We start from the raw sequence: 15,126 nt of genomic DNA, 5'->3' as shown, positions 1-15,126 counted from the left end.
TCATACTTCAAAAATAAAACTTAGCAGCTCCGCCCTTTGCTTTGTGCACAGCACATATGAGAACCCACGTTTTAAAGTAATTGCAGCATGTTTCTAAGAAATGATAACTTTTAATAGCAAGGATATTTTCAAATACATTAAGGGTAATCAAAATGTTGGGATGGGAGTAGGGCCTTTGAAGGATGATGCAGGATGGTTAGTATCTGATCATTATGGGATGGCTGGATTATTTTTATTCAGAATTAATGTGATCACCTTGTTCAATCTTATTTCCATCTATCAACTGTTCAATTATGACAAATATTGCTTAAATCTTTATTAGTAAAAACTGAAGAAAAAGCAGAATTCTTTAAGAAAATATTGGGAAGTTTAAAGAATGATAAAGCTCTGGGCCACATACTAATAATATTTAACCAAAAGTTTTGAAATAGGTTAAGGATTGGATATGTCAGCCACTTGCTATTGTTTTCCTAAGTCCTTGAACAGTGGACAGGTACCAAAAGATTGTAATCTGGCTAATACTATTCCTCTTTTCAAGGGAGATGATCAAAACTGTGCTATTAATCATTACCCATTAGTCTTACATCAGTCGTGGGAAAAGTTTTTGAAATTATGATAAAAAAAAAAAGCTTTGCAAAGTAATTTAACAGTTTAAAATTATGTTGAGTAATCAGCATGATTTCACTAAGGGAAAATCTTGTCTTACTAATCTTTTATCATCCTTTAAAGAGGTTACTGATTATGTAGATGAGGGTAGAGGTTTGGATTTGGTGTATCTGGAATTTGAGAGAGCATTTGACAAGGTGCCATATAAAAGGCTTGTTTAAAAAATTATCTCTGTAGGTATGGAGGACAGGCTCATTGGTTAGAAAACTGCTAGAATGAAGGAAACAGGAAGTTGTTACAAATAGAGTTCAGTCATATCTGATTAATGTCATGAGGGAGGTACTTCAGGACCCAGTGTTACGATCTTTTCTTTTTTTGATCTACATCAATGATGTAGGAGAAAGAACAATCAATAGATTATTTAAATTTGCTGACAACATTAAAGTTTTGGGTGGTGCTGGCTATGAAGAATATACTACTGCTTTACAAAACGATTTAGATTATTTGGTGAGTTGGGCAAATAAAAGACAGATGGATTTTAATTATAATAAATGCAACATAATGCATGTGGGATATCATAATTTCAATTATGATCATTTTGATGAGAATAACCTTAATTATGTTATGGAAGAAAAATATTTTGATGTTCTGGTTGATTAGTCTCAAAAGTCACCAAAACAATGTGATGCTGCTAATTGGAGGGCAAAGAGGATTTTAGATTGTACCCAAAGAAATACTGAATACAAATCTAAATAGGTTATAATGTCACTGAATAGATCATTAGTTAGGAAACATTTAGGGTAGTGTTTCATCTTGAATTGTTGGAAAGGATTCAGAGGTTATCATACAAAAATAGGTTAATTTCTTTGAAACTGTTTTCTCTTGAAAAAAAAAATAATTAAAGAGAATCTGATTGAGGTGTTTAAGATCGTTAAGGGAATGGATAGTGTTAATGCCTCATTTTTTTGTCATTTAATGGTTAGAACGGTAAAGCTGGGGAACAAAAATATAAATTTTTGCAGGGTAGGAGTCATCTTCAAGTAAGATATCTTTATTTTTCTTATAGGTTGGTTGGCCTTCTGGCTGCAGTTAATTTAAGGAAGTCTAAGAGAGAGCTTGATAAATATTTGAATGATAAAGACTTTATTTGAGTATTTTAGTGTTTAACTTAATGGATTGGCCTAGTGGATCAGAAGGTACCTTGTTGTCCTTTAATGTTATTAGATTGAAGCCTTTACATATAATCATTCAAAACAGCTTGTCACAAATTTGAATTTTATTACTTTATTTTTCTGGTAATATTTCAAGTAGTCACTAAGAAATTTTTAAGTTTTATTTATAGTAAGCTATTTTTTTGAAAATTAAGTTACTAATAAATAAATTATTAAAACTTTTTCCATTATGTTCTACTGCAATTACTACATAATAAAAACAACAAAACAAAACAATTCCAATGAACTTTTCTCCACCTCAAAATCAAGATGAGTTAGTGACTTACTACTTTTAGATTTAATAGATAAAATGTTCTGAATATGTTTTCTAAGGTAAGAAATGTCTCTTCATGGGGCATCATTAAATTTACAGAATCACAGTGCTAAAATCTGGGTTTCAATTTCCTGCAGTGGACACAGCAGATAGCCCAAAACAAACAAGATGAGAAATAATTTTAATAAAGAAAGAAAAAGTATAAATTTAGAAGAAAATCAAGCTGAGACAATCAGAAATTTAGCTTAAATCAGCTGTATTTATTTGCAAGATAATTAAATTTTTAATTCAAAAACAAATTGATGTTATGTAAATTTATTCAGTGTTGAAATAGTAGATGTTAATTTATTTTATTTTACTATATAGATTTTGAAAGAAATTATTAAAAAACATGCTTTTTCAAAGAACTGTCCATTTACTTTATTGTAGTAGCATTTAGTATGTGAAATTTGAAACCCTAAAAATAATCAAGAATTGGTAACTGAATCATTGATATGTTTAATCGATCCTTAATTGTAGAATGTTGCAAAAGTTGTATGTTGTATTACATGAATGTAAAATTAAATGCTGAAATTCTATGAATTCTTTTAAGAATTAGACATCCATATAGATAGATAAATAATAAATTACTTTGAATGGATTTGAATTGTACTTTTTTTCCCCAAAGCTTAATTATTTTGTTAAGTCCTATTTACTTGTCCTGTTGTCAGGATATATTTCTTACATTTTTGTGTAGATATTGATCATTTGAATAAAAACACTGAATAGTTAGGAACTGCTCCTCCCAGATTCTTGAGAAGATTTCATCCTACAGTTCGAAACATCAGAAGTAGACCCAGATATGTAGGTTTTTCTTGCCAATAGTTCAAATCATAGTAGATTGAAATGTACACATGATTAAATTAAAAGTTGACAAATATTTTCCTATTTAATTTCAATAATAAAATGAACTGGTAAAAGAAGTTTACATACTGCAATTGATTAATCCATTGATAGCTTTTAAGTTTTATTACAAGCTATCAATGTGGATTTCATAGTGACAGTTGAAGTCCAGGTAAGTTTTTGTTGACTTATAGCAAGCCTGTCTCAAAATAATTGAAGATGTTATTAGAGATCCTGAGAGAAAAATAGCAGTTGATCTGGTACTTATACATTTTAACATTAATGTGTGGTATGAGAAGACTGAAGTCTGTGCTGTAAGTGTGAGATTAATAAATGTTATCAATATGAGCTTTTCTAAAATTTTCAGTTACTGAAGTCTTATTGTAGCTGAATTAAAACCTATGTGTGGTGTTTATTTAGAAAGTAGGTTTGTGAATAACATTACGGGGACAATCTATCTACAGTTTAATTTGATTTATGTCATTTTAATAAGAATAGTCAACAGATATATAACTTCTGATTTTAAAATGTCAAAGAGAATTTATATGTAATGAAGCTAAAAGTACCTTTGCATCTGAGTAATTGTCCAAATTTAGGAATGACTTTACCTGAACTTTATGGCCAAATTAGACTTGTCACAGCTGAAACAGCCACTAATTTCAACCTTCTGGTGTATGAGATGTATTCAGGTAAATTTTTTTGCATGTGTTCTACATCTTTTTACAAGTTAGGGGTTACATATATGGTAATGGCTTAAGTTTGAATCACTTTGGTCCTGTGTGTACTCATGAATGACTTGTACAGATTGATATGACTTGGTGAAAATTATCTCCTCTAAATATCTTATTGGAATATTCAGTGGCATATGCAGCTTGGTATTATTGTATACCAAACTTAGTCCCGTCGTCTGATTCGGAAGGACAGTATAAGATAATCTAATAAAAACACTTTGGGTGTGTAAAAAATGTGCAATCAAAAAAGGACTAAGCATGCATCTTAAAGGAATGAAATCAAAATTTGTGGCCAAGACTTGTAGCTATACTTATAGCATTGATAATAATTTTACAACAAATATTCATTCATTAGTTAGCTAGGCTGCATATTTTGTTTTACCCACCATCATGTCCCACGTTAAACAAAAAATATGACCTAACTAACTAATGAATGAATATATTTATAACCTAAAAGTGTGCTTGTAAAACTTATTGGATTTATTTTTTGATACATATGTGGTATATCTAGGTGAAACTGAATTAACGCTTTTGAGTTATAGTGAACAGATCTACTTAATAACAGGAGATTCAATCAGGATATTGATTACAAAATAATTCTAAATGTATTACTAACTGAGTTGAATTAGAATAGTGAGACTAGATATAAATTAACATACAAAAATACACAATTTATTAAACAAAAGCACAGTATGTGCCTGTTTTGGAATGCAATGAACTGTCATTTTTACTGAATACTCTTGGTAGCTTAATTTTCAAGATCCTATTCCAGACTGCATTGATCAAATGTATCATTCTTTACCACACAAAAAAATCTTGCATTTACCCAAAGTGACCAATGCTAACCTTATTACAGTATAGGTGGATCCATAAATTTTAGTCATCACCTGACAAACCATTAAAGGACACTGCTACAGATAATTAAGCCATATATATGCATTCTTTCAATTTTCGATTAATTAAAGGATCAACTGGCACTAAGTATCAAAAAGCTTTTCTTTTTGAGGAACCTAGAGTAAGAAGCCTCATAGTTTTGTTGATTATGTGTATGTTACACCATGAATATTGTAATCCAAATGTAAAATAAGGAATTCAAGAGGAGAGATTCATAATTATCTCATCTTTTAAACATTTATTTCAAGAAATATTCTCTGAAAACAACATTGTTGAAGTTATTGTGTGTTGTTGTTTTTTCTGTGATTCCCAGATGGTGTAATAGAAGATGGAATACCAGCACATTTAGCCAATGATGCTTTAAACCTTTACGTATAAAGAAGAGTTTCTTGGATAGATTAGTTCTTATAATTAAGGCTGTTTTTATTTATTTTTACAACAAGGGTTGGTAGTCCATTTAGGGAAGAACTGGCAAAGTGACTGGCACATTACTGCAAATTTTCCCTTTAACCAAGATTTTACATCCAATGTACCAAGTTTTTTGAGGTCTGTATATAAACAATACACACAGTTCAATGTGTAATATAATTATATTAATAATACTTTAACTATTTTATCCTAACCCACAAAAATGGAAACTCTAAATCCTCGCAATCATGTCAATAATTATTCTTAAATTAAAAACAGTTTACATACAATTTTCTATTTGCCTCAAACTTTTCTCATGGCATGTTTATCAGACATTGCATCTGTGGCCTATTTTCAGTTTATGACATGATCCAGTGCAGGAAGGGGAATATATCCAAGTTTGTTAATGATTGTGAGTGGAAATCCAAATTAAATCTGTTTATTCCTAGGATAAAAGCAAAATTAACCACAAGACAAGTTATACATTTTTTTGTAATTAATAAATTAGTACCTTGTCAAGAATTTTTGTAACTAGATATCTCAAACACAGAATTATTCAAAGGAAAAAAAAAAACCAGTAACATTATCAATACCAAATCAAACAGTATAATAATGAATTAATAAAAAAAAGAACCAGGAAAAAACGTAATTTATAAAATTATACAAAATAATAATTAACAGTGTTAAACAGTTCTCAAAAGTAGTGTTAAATCACAAATAATAGTCATGCAAAGCAAAGAGAATTCTGTAGGAAGTGACTAATGCCATTACTCATTTACTATAATGAGAGGAATATATGAGGTAGACATTTTTAGTTATAAATTTGTTTATCATTTATTTCTATCATTAGTTCAATTTTGTGTCTAGTTGCCTTAAAAACACTAGGTCACCTGCCACCTAGTGTATATTATATGAATCTTTTTTTTTTATATTAACAATCCAACACATGGTTCCTTTACTGGTGACATATGGATATTTAGTTCATGTACGACTATGTAAAAAAATGCTAATTTGTTAATCATGTTATATGCAATCTTGTCATCAGCCAAAAAAATAAAACCAAGATTTACTCCAAAAATAAGCAAGAATTGCAAGAGCAGTTAGGCTAAGTACTATGTAAAAATATGTTTATAGGCTATTTAAAGTGTTAAGTTTGTTTCAGATAAATTTTCCTTTCAGTAATAAAGTATCCTCTATACCAACACTAAGAATCTTGTACAGTTACCTAACATACACTTTTCTTTGAAAATATCTTATGCCTGATCTTCTCTTGCTTCCAGCTCTGTTTCAACTTACTGTAACAGCTCATCACTACTTCCTCCCAGTATGAGGAACACCAGCTAATCTTCTGTAGCTAACATAGGATCTGTTCTTAATGTTCTGTGACTGATTTGAGCAGGAGCTACCATAGGTAGATCATCAACATAATCCATCAATTGATCAGGGTCTGAAACAGGAGACTTCCTAAAAGCTGGAGAAATTCTGTTTTACTAGCAGAAGCTTTACGGGTCTTTTGTAGTCAACAAAAAGAGTCTGCCTTAATTGTTTTGGGTGCTGTTGACTGTAACTGTCAGTATCACTTTCACTAGGCTTAACATTATGAACCCCCCCAGTAAGGAAGAAAACATATTTCTTTGTATTAAAAACATGAAATCATTGTACAAATCGACCAGCTCTAAGGTATTATAATTCACACACAAGTCAAATTAAACACTTAGCAATTCCAAAAAGTTTATTCCATCTTGGGGTAAGTTTTGTAGTGAAATTATTTACTGCATAAGATGATAGGATGAGTCTTCAATAATACTCTATCACTTACTTTGTAAGTCGCTTTCCGCAACTTATGAGTGGAGCCTCACCATTGTAATTTTTGAGCTGTTTCAATGCTATACCTTGCTTTCTGCAGAACTTGTTGCAGTTCATTCATTCACTTTTCCACCATCCAAGGTTTAATATGATAATCAATCAGACAGTTCCAGGAAAAGATGATTTCACATCATAGATGTTGATTGGCTGGTGCAGAAGTTCTGATGGCAAAAAAAGTTAATGTAGCTGATTATCCCAAGTTTGATAATGATAATGTGAGCAGATATTCTACCTATGGTACTATTTACTCATTATTTCATGTTACTCTAAATATGATAATGAGTTTATAAAAGTGTGATTAGTACTCAAAACTACAAGATTTGAATACCATATATATATATATATATATATATACAAGTATTCATTAACTAGTTTCTTCAAGAGTGTTTATTTGTCTAAAAGGATAAAATTCAACCCATTTACCAAATTAATCAATAATAAGTACTAATAACCATTAAATAACTATTCTGAACACTAAACTTAGGATAAGAGGAATTTACTTTGGTAGAACTCAGAGCCTCCACCTTTAACCTCTTCATTTCCTGACTGCTGTTTGTCATTTCTGTGTTCTATTAAACATGTACAACATTATTCATATAATATAGATAAATGGCCTATTTGATTAAAATTATAGCATTTTACAACAATTTTCACTTCTATTAATCACTTTTCTTTGGACAACTTCTGGTTTACTCTTATGCCAATATTCATACTATGTAGTGAATCTTAGCACGTCGACAGTAGAAACATCATAGTGTTATTCTAAGTGCTTTTAATGAAACATGTTATTTAGATACTAGACACTCTAGTATGCTTCTTTCAGTAGCTCCAGGGTTCCATAACTGTAGAGTGTACTTTATACTGTAAAGTTCTTGAGCCAACACAGTTTCGTCTAACACAGCCAGGTATAGGTTAATTAAACTATCCTTAAATTCTTCCAAGCTTTAAAATGCCATTCAGGCAGGGGTGGATGGTTGACTGCAATAATATAAAGTGGTGGTTCTTCTTCATGGCATTCCATTGTAGATTAAAAGTTTGCAAAGGGTAGTCATGTTGAACCTTGGGGTGGTATAGGAGAGGAGTCATATCTCTTGCCAGCTAGTCTGTTACACAGCATGTTAACATTTTCATCTACTCAACACAACTGAAATAGACTGCCCCAAGCTTGACACATCAGCATCAATTATCTCCATTGTAACTATACACTACATTTTTAGCTTCTCACGGTTATTTAACTTATTGGTAGAGCACTTGCTTGAGAGAATCAGAGACCAAACAAACAAAGTACCACAGCCTTTCAGAGATGTCCCTAGGGGTTCAGGTGCCAATGTAACATATCAAACAACAATGTTACTTCTAAGAGTATGATAAAAAAATGCAAATTTATTTATCACAAAATAATTTATACAAATTTAATAAAATAATCAACTAATGCCAGGCCAAGAGTTTTGTAGCTAGATATCTCATAAACAGAACATTCAAAGTAAAAAAGAACCACATCAAGAAAAAAAACTAATTTGTAAGATTTCAAAAAAGAATAATTAACAATATTAAACAGTTGTGAAATTACAAATAATAAGCAAGTCTCTGAAATAAATATATCACTTTAAATAATTAACAAGTATCTTACATATCACTTAGTCCACCTTCCCTCAAGTCTCTCTAACTTCAAGTTATAGAGTTTTTTATTTCCTTGCCAAACCAGGAGGTTATGTATCACATGTATAGCAAATTAGCATCTGTTTTAGTCATATATGAAGTTAGTATCCATATGTCACTGCTAGGGAAAGCTAGTCACTGTTAGAAGAACCTAGTGTCAGTTTCTTAACATAAAAAATTATTCGTATATTATACACTAGGTTGCAGGTACAGTAGCATTTTTAAGGCAACTAAATATGCAACTGAACTAAACTAGGCAAATTACATAAAACAATAACTAAAATAAAATAGAAATTTTCTACCTCAAAAATGTTCCACGTGCAGTCTACATAAACATTTTGCTGGTGAAGTGTAGCAAAAAATTGGCAGTGGGTGATGTTGATTAGCTGCTTTCCCTCTAGTCTATCACCTCAAAATTAGAGATGGCTAGCACGTATAGCCCTTGAGTAGCTTTGTGCAATATTCAAAACTAACCAAGATGATTTGAGTTCCAGAAATAGCCATAATTTACCAATTGCTTTGAACTGAATGTGTCTCATTTTTTTCTGTGTATATTTGGATAGGTGTTTGTAATAGGACTGACACATGGGTGCCTTTATATTTGGATAGGTATTTGTAATAGGACTGACACATGGGTGCCTGTTCTTGCTTGAGCTTGGCTTGGATAAATCTATCAGTACTTGGATTAGAAAATTGGTATCAGCTAATAACATTAGGTATTTATTCACACACTGAAGATCGTATAACTAATGAGAGAGTTATGCATTTGTAGATAATGTTTCTTTTTATACGGCTTAGGACTCAGTTTTTTAATATTTACATAAAAGTGTATTCATCTGTAAAGATTGATCAAAATAAAACAACTCTAGTCAGTCATATCTTACCCTGATCTATTTAGCCAGTTCATATACTAAGCTAACATGTGTTTTATACACATTTAGTGATTGTTGTTCATTAAACAGCAATGTAATATACATAATAGATTTTTGTAGTCTCTTTTACAAATACTGTGTCATAATTCTACCTAATACATGAGCTTGTGATAGCATTCTTGTATTTAAACTATAAACTTAAGTCTTGATTATGGAATTACTTGTAACCTTTATCCAGTATTTCTTCTTCCCACATGGTTTTTGTTACACATCATTTTAGTTAGAAATTAGAATGTGTCTGTTTAAATAAGAATTATTCTAATAGATTGAATCAAACATTCAGTAGTTGTACATAATATCAAACTAAAAAACATGGATTCAATAAGTAATACATAATAGGAAATAAAAGAATCTGAGACTTTATATCTTCTAGTTGAATGTTTTTGTTCCATACTGTATAATGACAAGTAATTTAAAAAAATTGCAAAAATTAATTATGATGCAGAGACAACAATGCCAAAAAGTACAGAAACAAGGTAGGGATGAATACACAAAACCGTAAAAAATTCACTACATAAGTAGCCAAATCTTTCCAAGAATAGCGTTTATCTACAACTAAATGTTAAATTCCTGTCAGTTGCATGAATTTAGGTTTGAAAAAAGCATTTAAACAGATAGTGCTATACAGTCATACTGTGGCTAATAACAATACGATTATAAGATTGACTCAGTACTTACTGGCTACTTGTGTAGGGATTTTTGTATGGTTTTTGTGTATTCATCTCTACCTTGTTTCTGTACTTTTGTGGTATTGCCATCTCTGCATTATACTTAGTTTTTGAAAAAAAAATATTACTTATTTTCCCTCTTTTTTTTTTTTAAACAATTTCAGTGAAGTAGGTTGATAAGTCAATATTTGTTATATTTTTACAATTCAATGGTAATATATATTGTTATCGTCATATCAGTTTCTTGTAATTTTGGATTACATTGGGGGCCAGTGAAGCTGGAATGGTTTCTACAGGACAGTACAACTACTCTGGAGTGCTGGACCAACGTTAAAGAGATATTTACAGAACCCACACCTTCCAACTTCACCCCCAACTCATTGCATGTGCATACAATTGACTCCACCACAAATGAGAATCGTCGATTAATAGGGAGAACATCATACAGATTCCAGGCCATGAAGTATGATACCACGCATACACACACAGCTGCCAGGCTCAGCCTCACTGAAAATTTGAAGAAAGGTAGACTGCTATATAATGTATTGTTTTCATAATTAAGAATGAAACTGGTGTTTTTAAGCTCCGATCTGTCAGTTCCATAAATATGTGATTTCCTTGATACCTTGAATATTAATTTTAGATAACCATTTCTTTTTTCTTTTTAGTATTTTTTTTTGGCAGATATCATGTTTGTGCAATGAAAAGTCACAAACAGTCGTTATATAAGAACAATTTGTGCTACCATCTAGCGACCAGAAATGAAACTATTATATATTACACATTAAAATGATATATGCTTATAAACTGAACTCATTGCTAAATAGTAGTTTTCCTTTTTATTATTTCCCCACAAAAATACGTGTGGTAGAAGAACAGAATAATATTACTCTTATAAAAGCTGTGAAACACTCGATAATGGCAATTAGGTACTCAAATAAGACTATAACTCAACTTTAGCAGTTATTTATAAACTCCATAGAGTAACAGATTGAATGTAGCGGACATTAAAATGCTTTTCTGTTGTACTAAATCCATTGCAAAAACTTCGCTCATTTTTTGGCTAGCATGGGAGAAGAAAAAAGAAAGATGAACACTCTGGCTCTTTAGCTAGTTCCCAGTTCTCCATTTTAGCAACACTTTCCAATGATATTGAGAGTCTTACAAGCTTTGAAATACTCGATAATAGCAATTAGATGCTCAAATAAGGCTATAACTCAATTGTAGCAGTTATTTGTGAGCATCATAGAGTAATAGCGGCCCGGCATGGCCAGGTGGTTAGGGTGCTCAACTCGTAATCTGAGGATCGCGGGTTCGAATCCCCGTCACACCAAACGTGCCAACCTCCGCCTTTGCCTGGTCCCAAGTCCAGGATTAGCACGGTGCTAGCAACTCCATCCCGTAAAAACCAACTTGCTACAAGTAACTGCAACAACACCTTCCATTGGCGAGGTGTTGTTGCGGCCCTATGCTCCACTGAGAGTTTACAGGAATATAAATAAAAAATAGAGTAATAGATTGAATGTGGCAGCCTTTTTTTTCGGACCATCCCTACATACTAAGAACTACTGTACTTTGTGATAATATTACAGATTTCTTTTCATTAAAGGTAATATTGAAAATATCATCTGTGACTAATGCATTTTTTTTGATTTACCACACCCTCTACCATGGACTTCAGTTTTACCTATTCAAGGCTCATATCACAGCATGGCCTGGGTTAGCAAACTAAAGAAATACAGTAAGGCCTCTTGTAATGTTGATGTGTACATAATATATATATAGGATTTTATAGTTCTTTTTAACACACCATATAATAACCTATATTAACTTATGAGTGTGAATAATATTATGGCATCACACCTAATTTATTGTTTGGTATTATATAATAGACCAATTGGGTAATGATAATATTACAGATTTTATTTCAACAAGGGTAAAATTGAAAATATAATGTGTGTGTCTTAGTAAAATTATGCAGTAAATATAGACGTCATAGAATAACTGTATTTATGTTAACTTTTGCCCTTAAAACGTTGTAAAATGATAATAACCAAATCTGCATTTTGGTTCATCAAAGATAAAATAGTAACTCCTGTCAATATCTCATATTTGGTGTGTAATGATGCTGAAATGTTTTTTGAGGATTTATAGGAATTAATTGTATTTGAAAACAGTATGAGATAAATAAAATCATAATTATAGTATAAACTATGTTATCATTACCCCTTGAAGTTAGCTCTTTACAAGAAACTTTAAAAGCTTACATACAGGGTGAAACAGCCAGTAATAGATCACCATTAGATGAATGTAACATATAGAATACTCAATGCTTTGTACACTATACAATCGGTGTCTTTAGGTTCATCAGCATTAAGTCCCAAGAAGTTAAGATTAATAATCTATTGTAACCAGTTTTATAGTATAATATTAATATTTGAGGTTTATTCTACAAGTGCAATGAATAAACTGATAAAACCAATATGATATTAACAATATATATTACCGTTGAATTATAAAAATATAACAAATGCTGACTTATCAACCTACTTCACTGATATTGTTTAAAAAATAAGAAAGGAAAACAAGTAATAAAAAATTGCAAATATTTAGTATGATATAGGGATTACAATGCCAAAAGTACAGAAACAAGGTAGGGATAAATACACAAAACCATACAAAAATCACCACATAAGTAGCCAAATCTTTCCAAGAATAACTTATCTACAACTAAATGTTGAATTCATGTCATTTGCATGAATTCAGTTTGAATAAAAGCATTTAAACGTAATAATGCTGTACAGTCTTATAGTGCAAATAAAGATAAGTTTTTAAGATTGACTCAGTAATTAGTGGCTACTTATGTAGGGATTTTTGTGTGGTTTCATGTATTCATCCTAACTTTGTTTCTCTACTTTTTCATTGCCATCCTTACATCATACTTAATTTTTGCAGAAATGTTTTTATTGTTGATAAATGAAAAATTCAGTGTGAATTAAAATGTATTATATTATTTATACAAGATTAGTGGCAGGACTAAGTAGTGTTCTAGAAATTAAGGCAATATTACTTTTCTATTAGGATGGTCAGCGTATGGAATGGTTTCCCTTCATGTGTTGTAGAAAGAGTTTATAAGAAGAGACTGGATGGGTTTCTATATAAGTTTTAAGTACGGTGATTGTAGAAAACGGGATAGCCTGGATAAACCAAATGAGTCCTCATTATCTTTTGAAAAACAAAGTTACTACAGATAGTCACCAGACACCAAACAGTGGTTTGCTTAGTAGCTTAGAGAATTGTACAAGTTTAATGTAATGTGATCACTTACAAAAAGGTAGAATGATATGAGACTTCAAACTAAGATTTAATAATTCTAATATGTTACATTAAAAACAGACTTGAGGCTTCAGAGTTTCTAGTGTCACATTTTAGAAGATCTTATAAATTAAAATTACACATAGGATTTTCCTGAGCTATTTGTTACTTATACCTTTGTTTGCCTCTCTGAGTATCACACTAGAGTATCCCAGGTAAATCCTACCAAGTCCATACAGAAATGTGTGCTGATATGACTTGAGAAGTTTGGACTTTTACCGGGATGTTAATGTTTACTAATGTGTTTCAAGAATTGATTTTTGTTGAAAAGATCATCAGTCTTATCTGTAGTATTTGATGAAAAATAATCTAGATTTATAAATAATATAGGAAAACAATCATTACTCTGGAATTGAAAAGTCACTGCTGACCACTTTCTTTGGAACTGTGTACCCTTTCAGACTTGAACCTGACCTGAGCCGCAGATGCAAGTTAGAGTGACTATATATGTGTCAGATGATCCGTTCAGCACTATAAATGACTAGAATAAGCACATTTGCAGTCAGCCTAACAGATATGTGTAGAGGTTAATAAATTGCAGTGTTCAAAGGAAGCTTGATAGTTGGTGCACGACAAGCAGGTGCCATATTGGCTAAGTTAGTTTCTTTGGTATGCTCCAGACGCCAGTCATTCGAGTTTAACAGCACTGGAAAAAGTTAACTTAAAGAATCGTTAACTTGTAATTATTATAATAACGTCACCGTTTTTCTGTACTTCATATTTTAATCAAACAATTATTATATATTTAAATTTCCATTTTTTTTTAAATTTAGGTTGATACTATAAGGCGTATGCGACCAAGAATGAGTAGTGATGTAAGGAGAAACTAAAAAAAAGGTTTCATCAGACCTTATATTACATCGAAATCTGTGTTTCTGTAGATAACGAACCATGTATTTCAGTGTTATCAACATGTTTAATTCCCTTGTACAATTACAGTATAAACGCTTCATTCGTTTATATACTGATCAGCGTTTTGTATTTTTTAAAGCATGAGAATAATATTTGTTAATTACTCAATAGAGCTGGTAATTGCACATTTCTTTAAATCTGTTACTGAGACCTCATCCCGAATTTCATTACACAACAAATCTGTTACTATGATACGAACTTGAATTTCATAACGTAACAGAACGTCTGAAATTTAACCATGTTACTGAGAAATAACCCAAATCTCAATGTGCAACAGAACTGTTACTGTGACCTACTCTGAATCCCATTACACAACAGATGTGTTAATGAGATCCCAACCTGAATTCCATTACACAATAAATCTGTTAATGAGATCCCAAATTAAGTTCCATAACACGAAGGATCTGTTAATAAGAGTCCTTCCTAAGTTCTATTGCAAAACAGATTTGTTAATGAAATGTTACGTATTACAATTTTGAAAGGTCTGAAACTGAGTTAACTGATACTTTAAATTTAGTAGTTAAATATATGCCGATACATCTCCAATTTATGATATTTGCCAACAAGATTGATACACACAGTTTCTTTTTTAACACAAATATGCTTTAATATACAAACAATAAAATTTACAGTAACAGTTATTACAAATAGTTATTACACACTATGATTTATATATAAAAATTTCACAAACTTACAAACAATATAAAG

At 31.1% G+C, this 15,126-nt stretch overlaps 1 protein-coding gene across 2 annotated transcripts in view; it reads left to right on the top strand.

Moving 5' to 3' along the window:
• The window catches only part of LOC106466276 (E3 ubiquitin-protein ligase MARCH8-like), a 37,507-nt gene that overhangs the window by 1,805 nt on the left and 20,576 nt on the right, over positions 1 to 15,126 (top strand). Inside the window, exons 2-3 of one of the 2 annotated variants that reach the window (XM_022394254.1) lie at positions 3,570 to 3,662; positions 10,372 to 10,656. In XM_022394254.1, coding sequence (XP_022249962.1) covers positions 3,570 to 3,662; positions 10,372 to 10,656 — 378 coding nt within the window. The remainder of the gene's footprint in view (positions 1 to 3,569; positions 3,663 to 10,371; positions 10,657 to 15,126) is intronic. The other variant, XM_013926538.2, reaches the window with a different exon arrangement.

The sequence above is a fragment of the Limulus polyphemus genome, unplaced genomic scaffold (assembly GCF_000517525.1).
Source record: "Limulus polyphemus unplaced genomic scaffold, Limulus_polyphemus-2.1.2 Scaffold2211, whole genome shotgun sequence".
NCBI classification, from domain to species: Eukaryota; Metazoa; Arthropoda; class Merostomata; order Xiphosura; family Limulidae; genus Limulus; species Limulus polyphemus.
The sequence above is the reverse complement of the archived record's forward strand: the minus strand, read 5'-3'. Positions and strand labels throughout refer to the sequence as shown.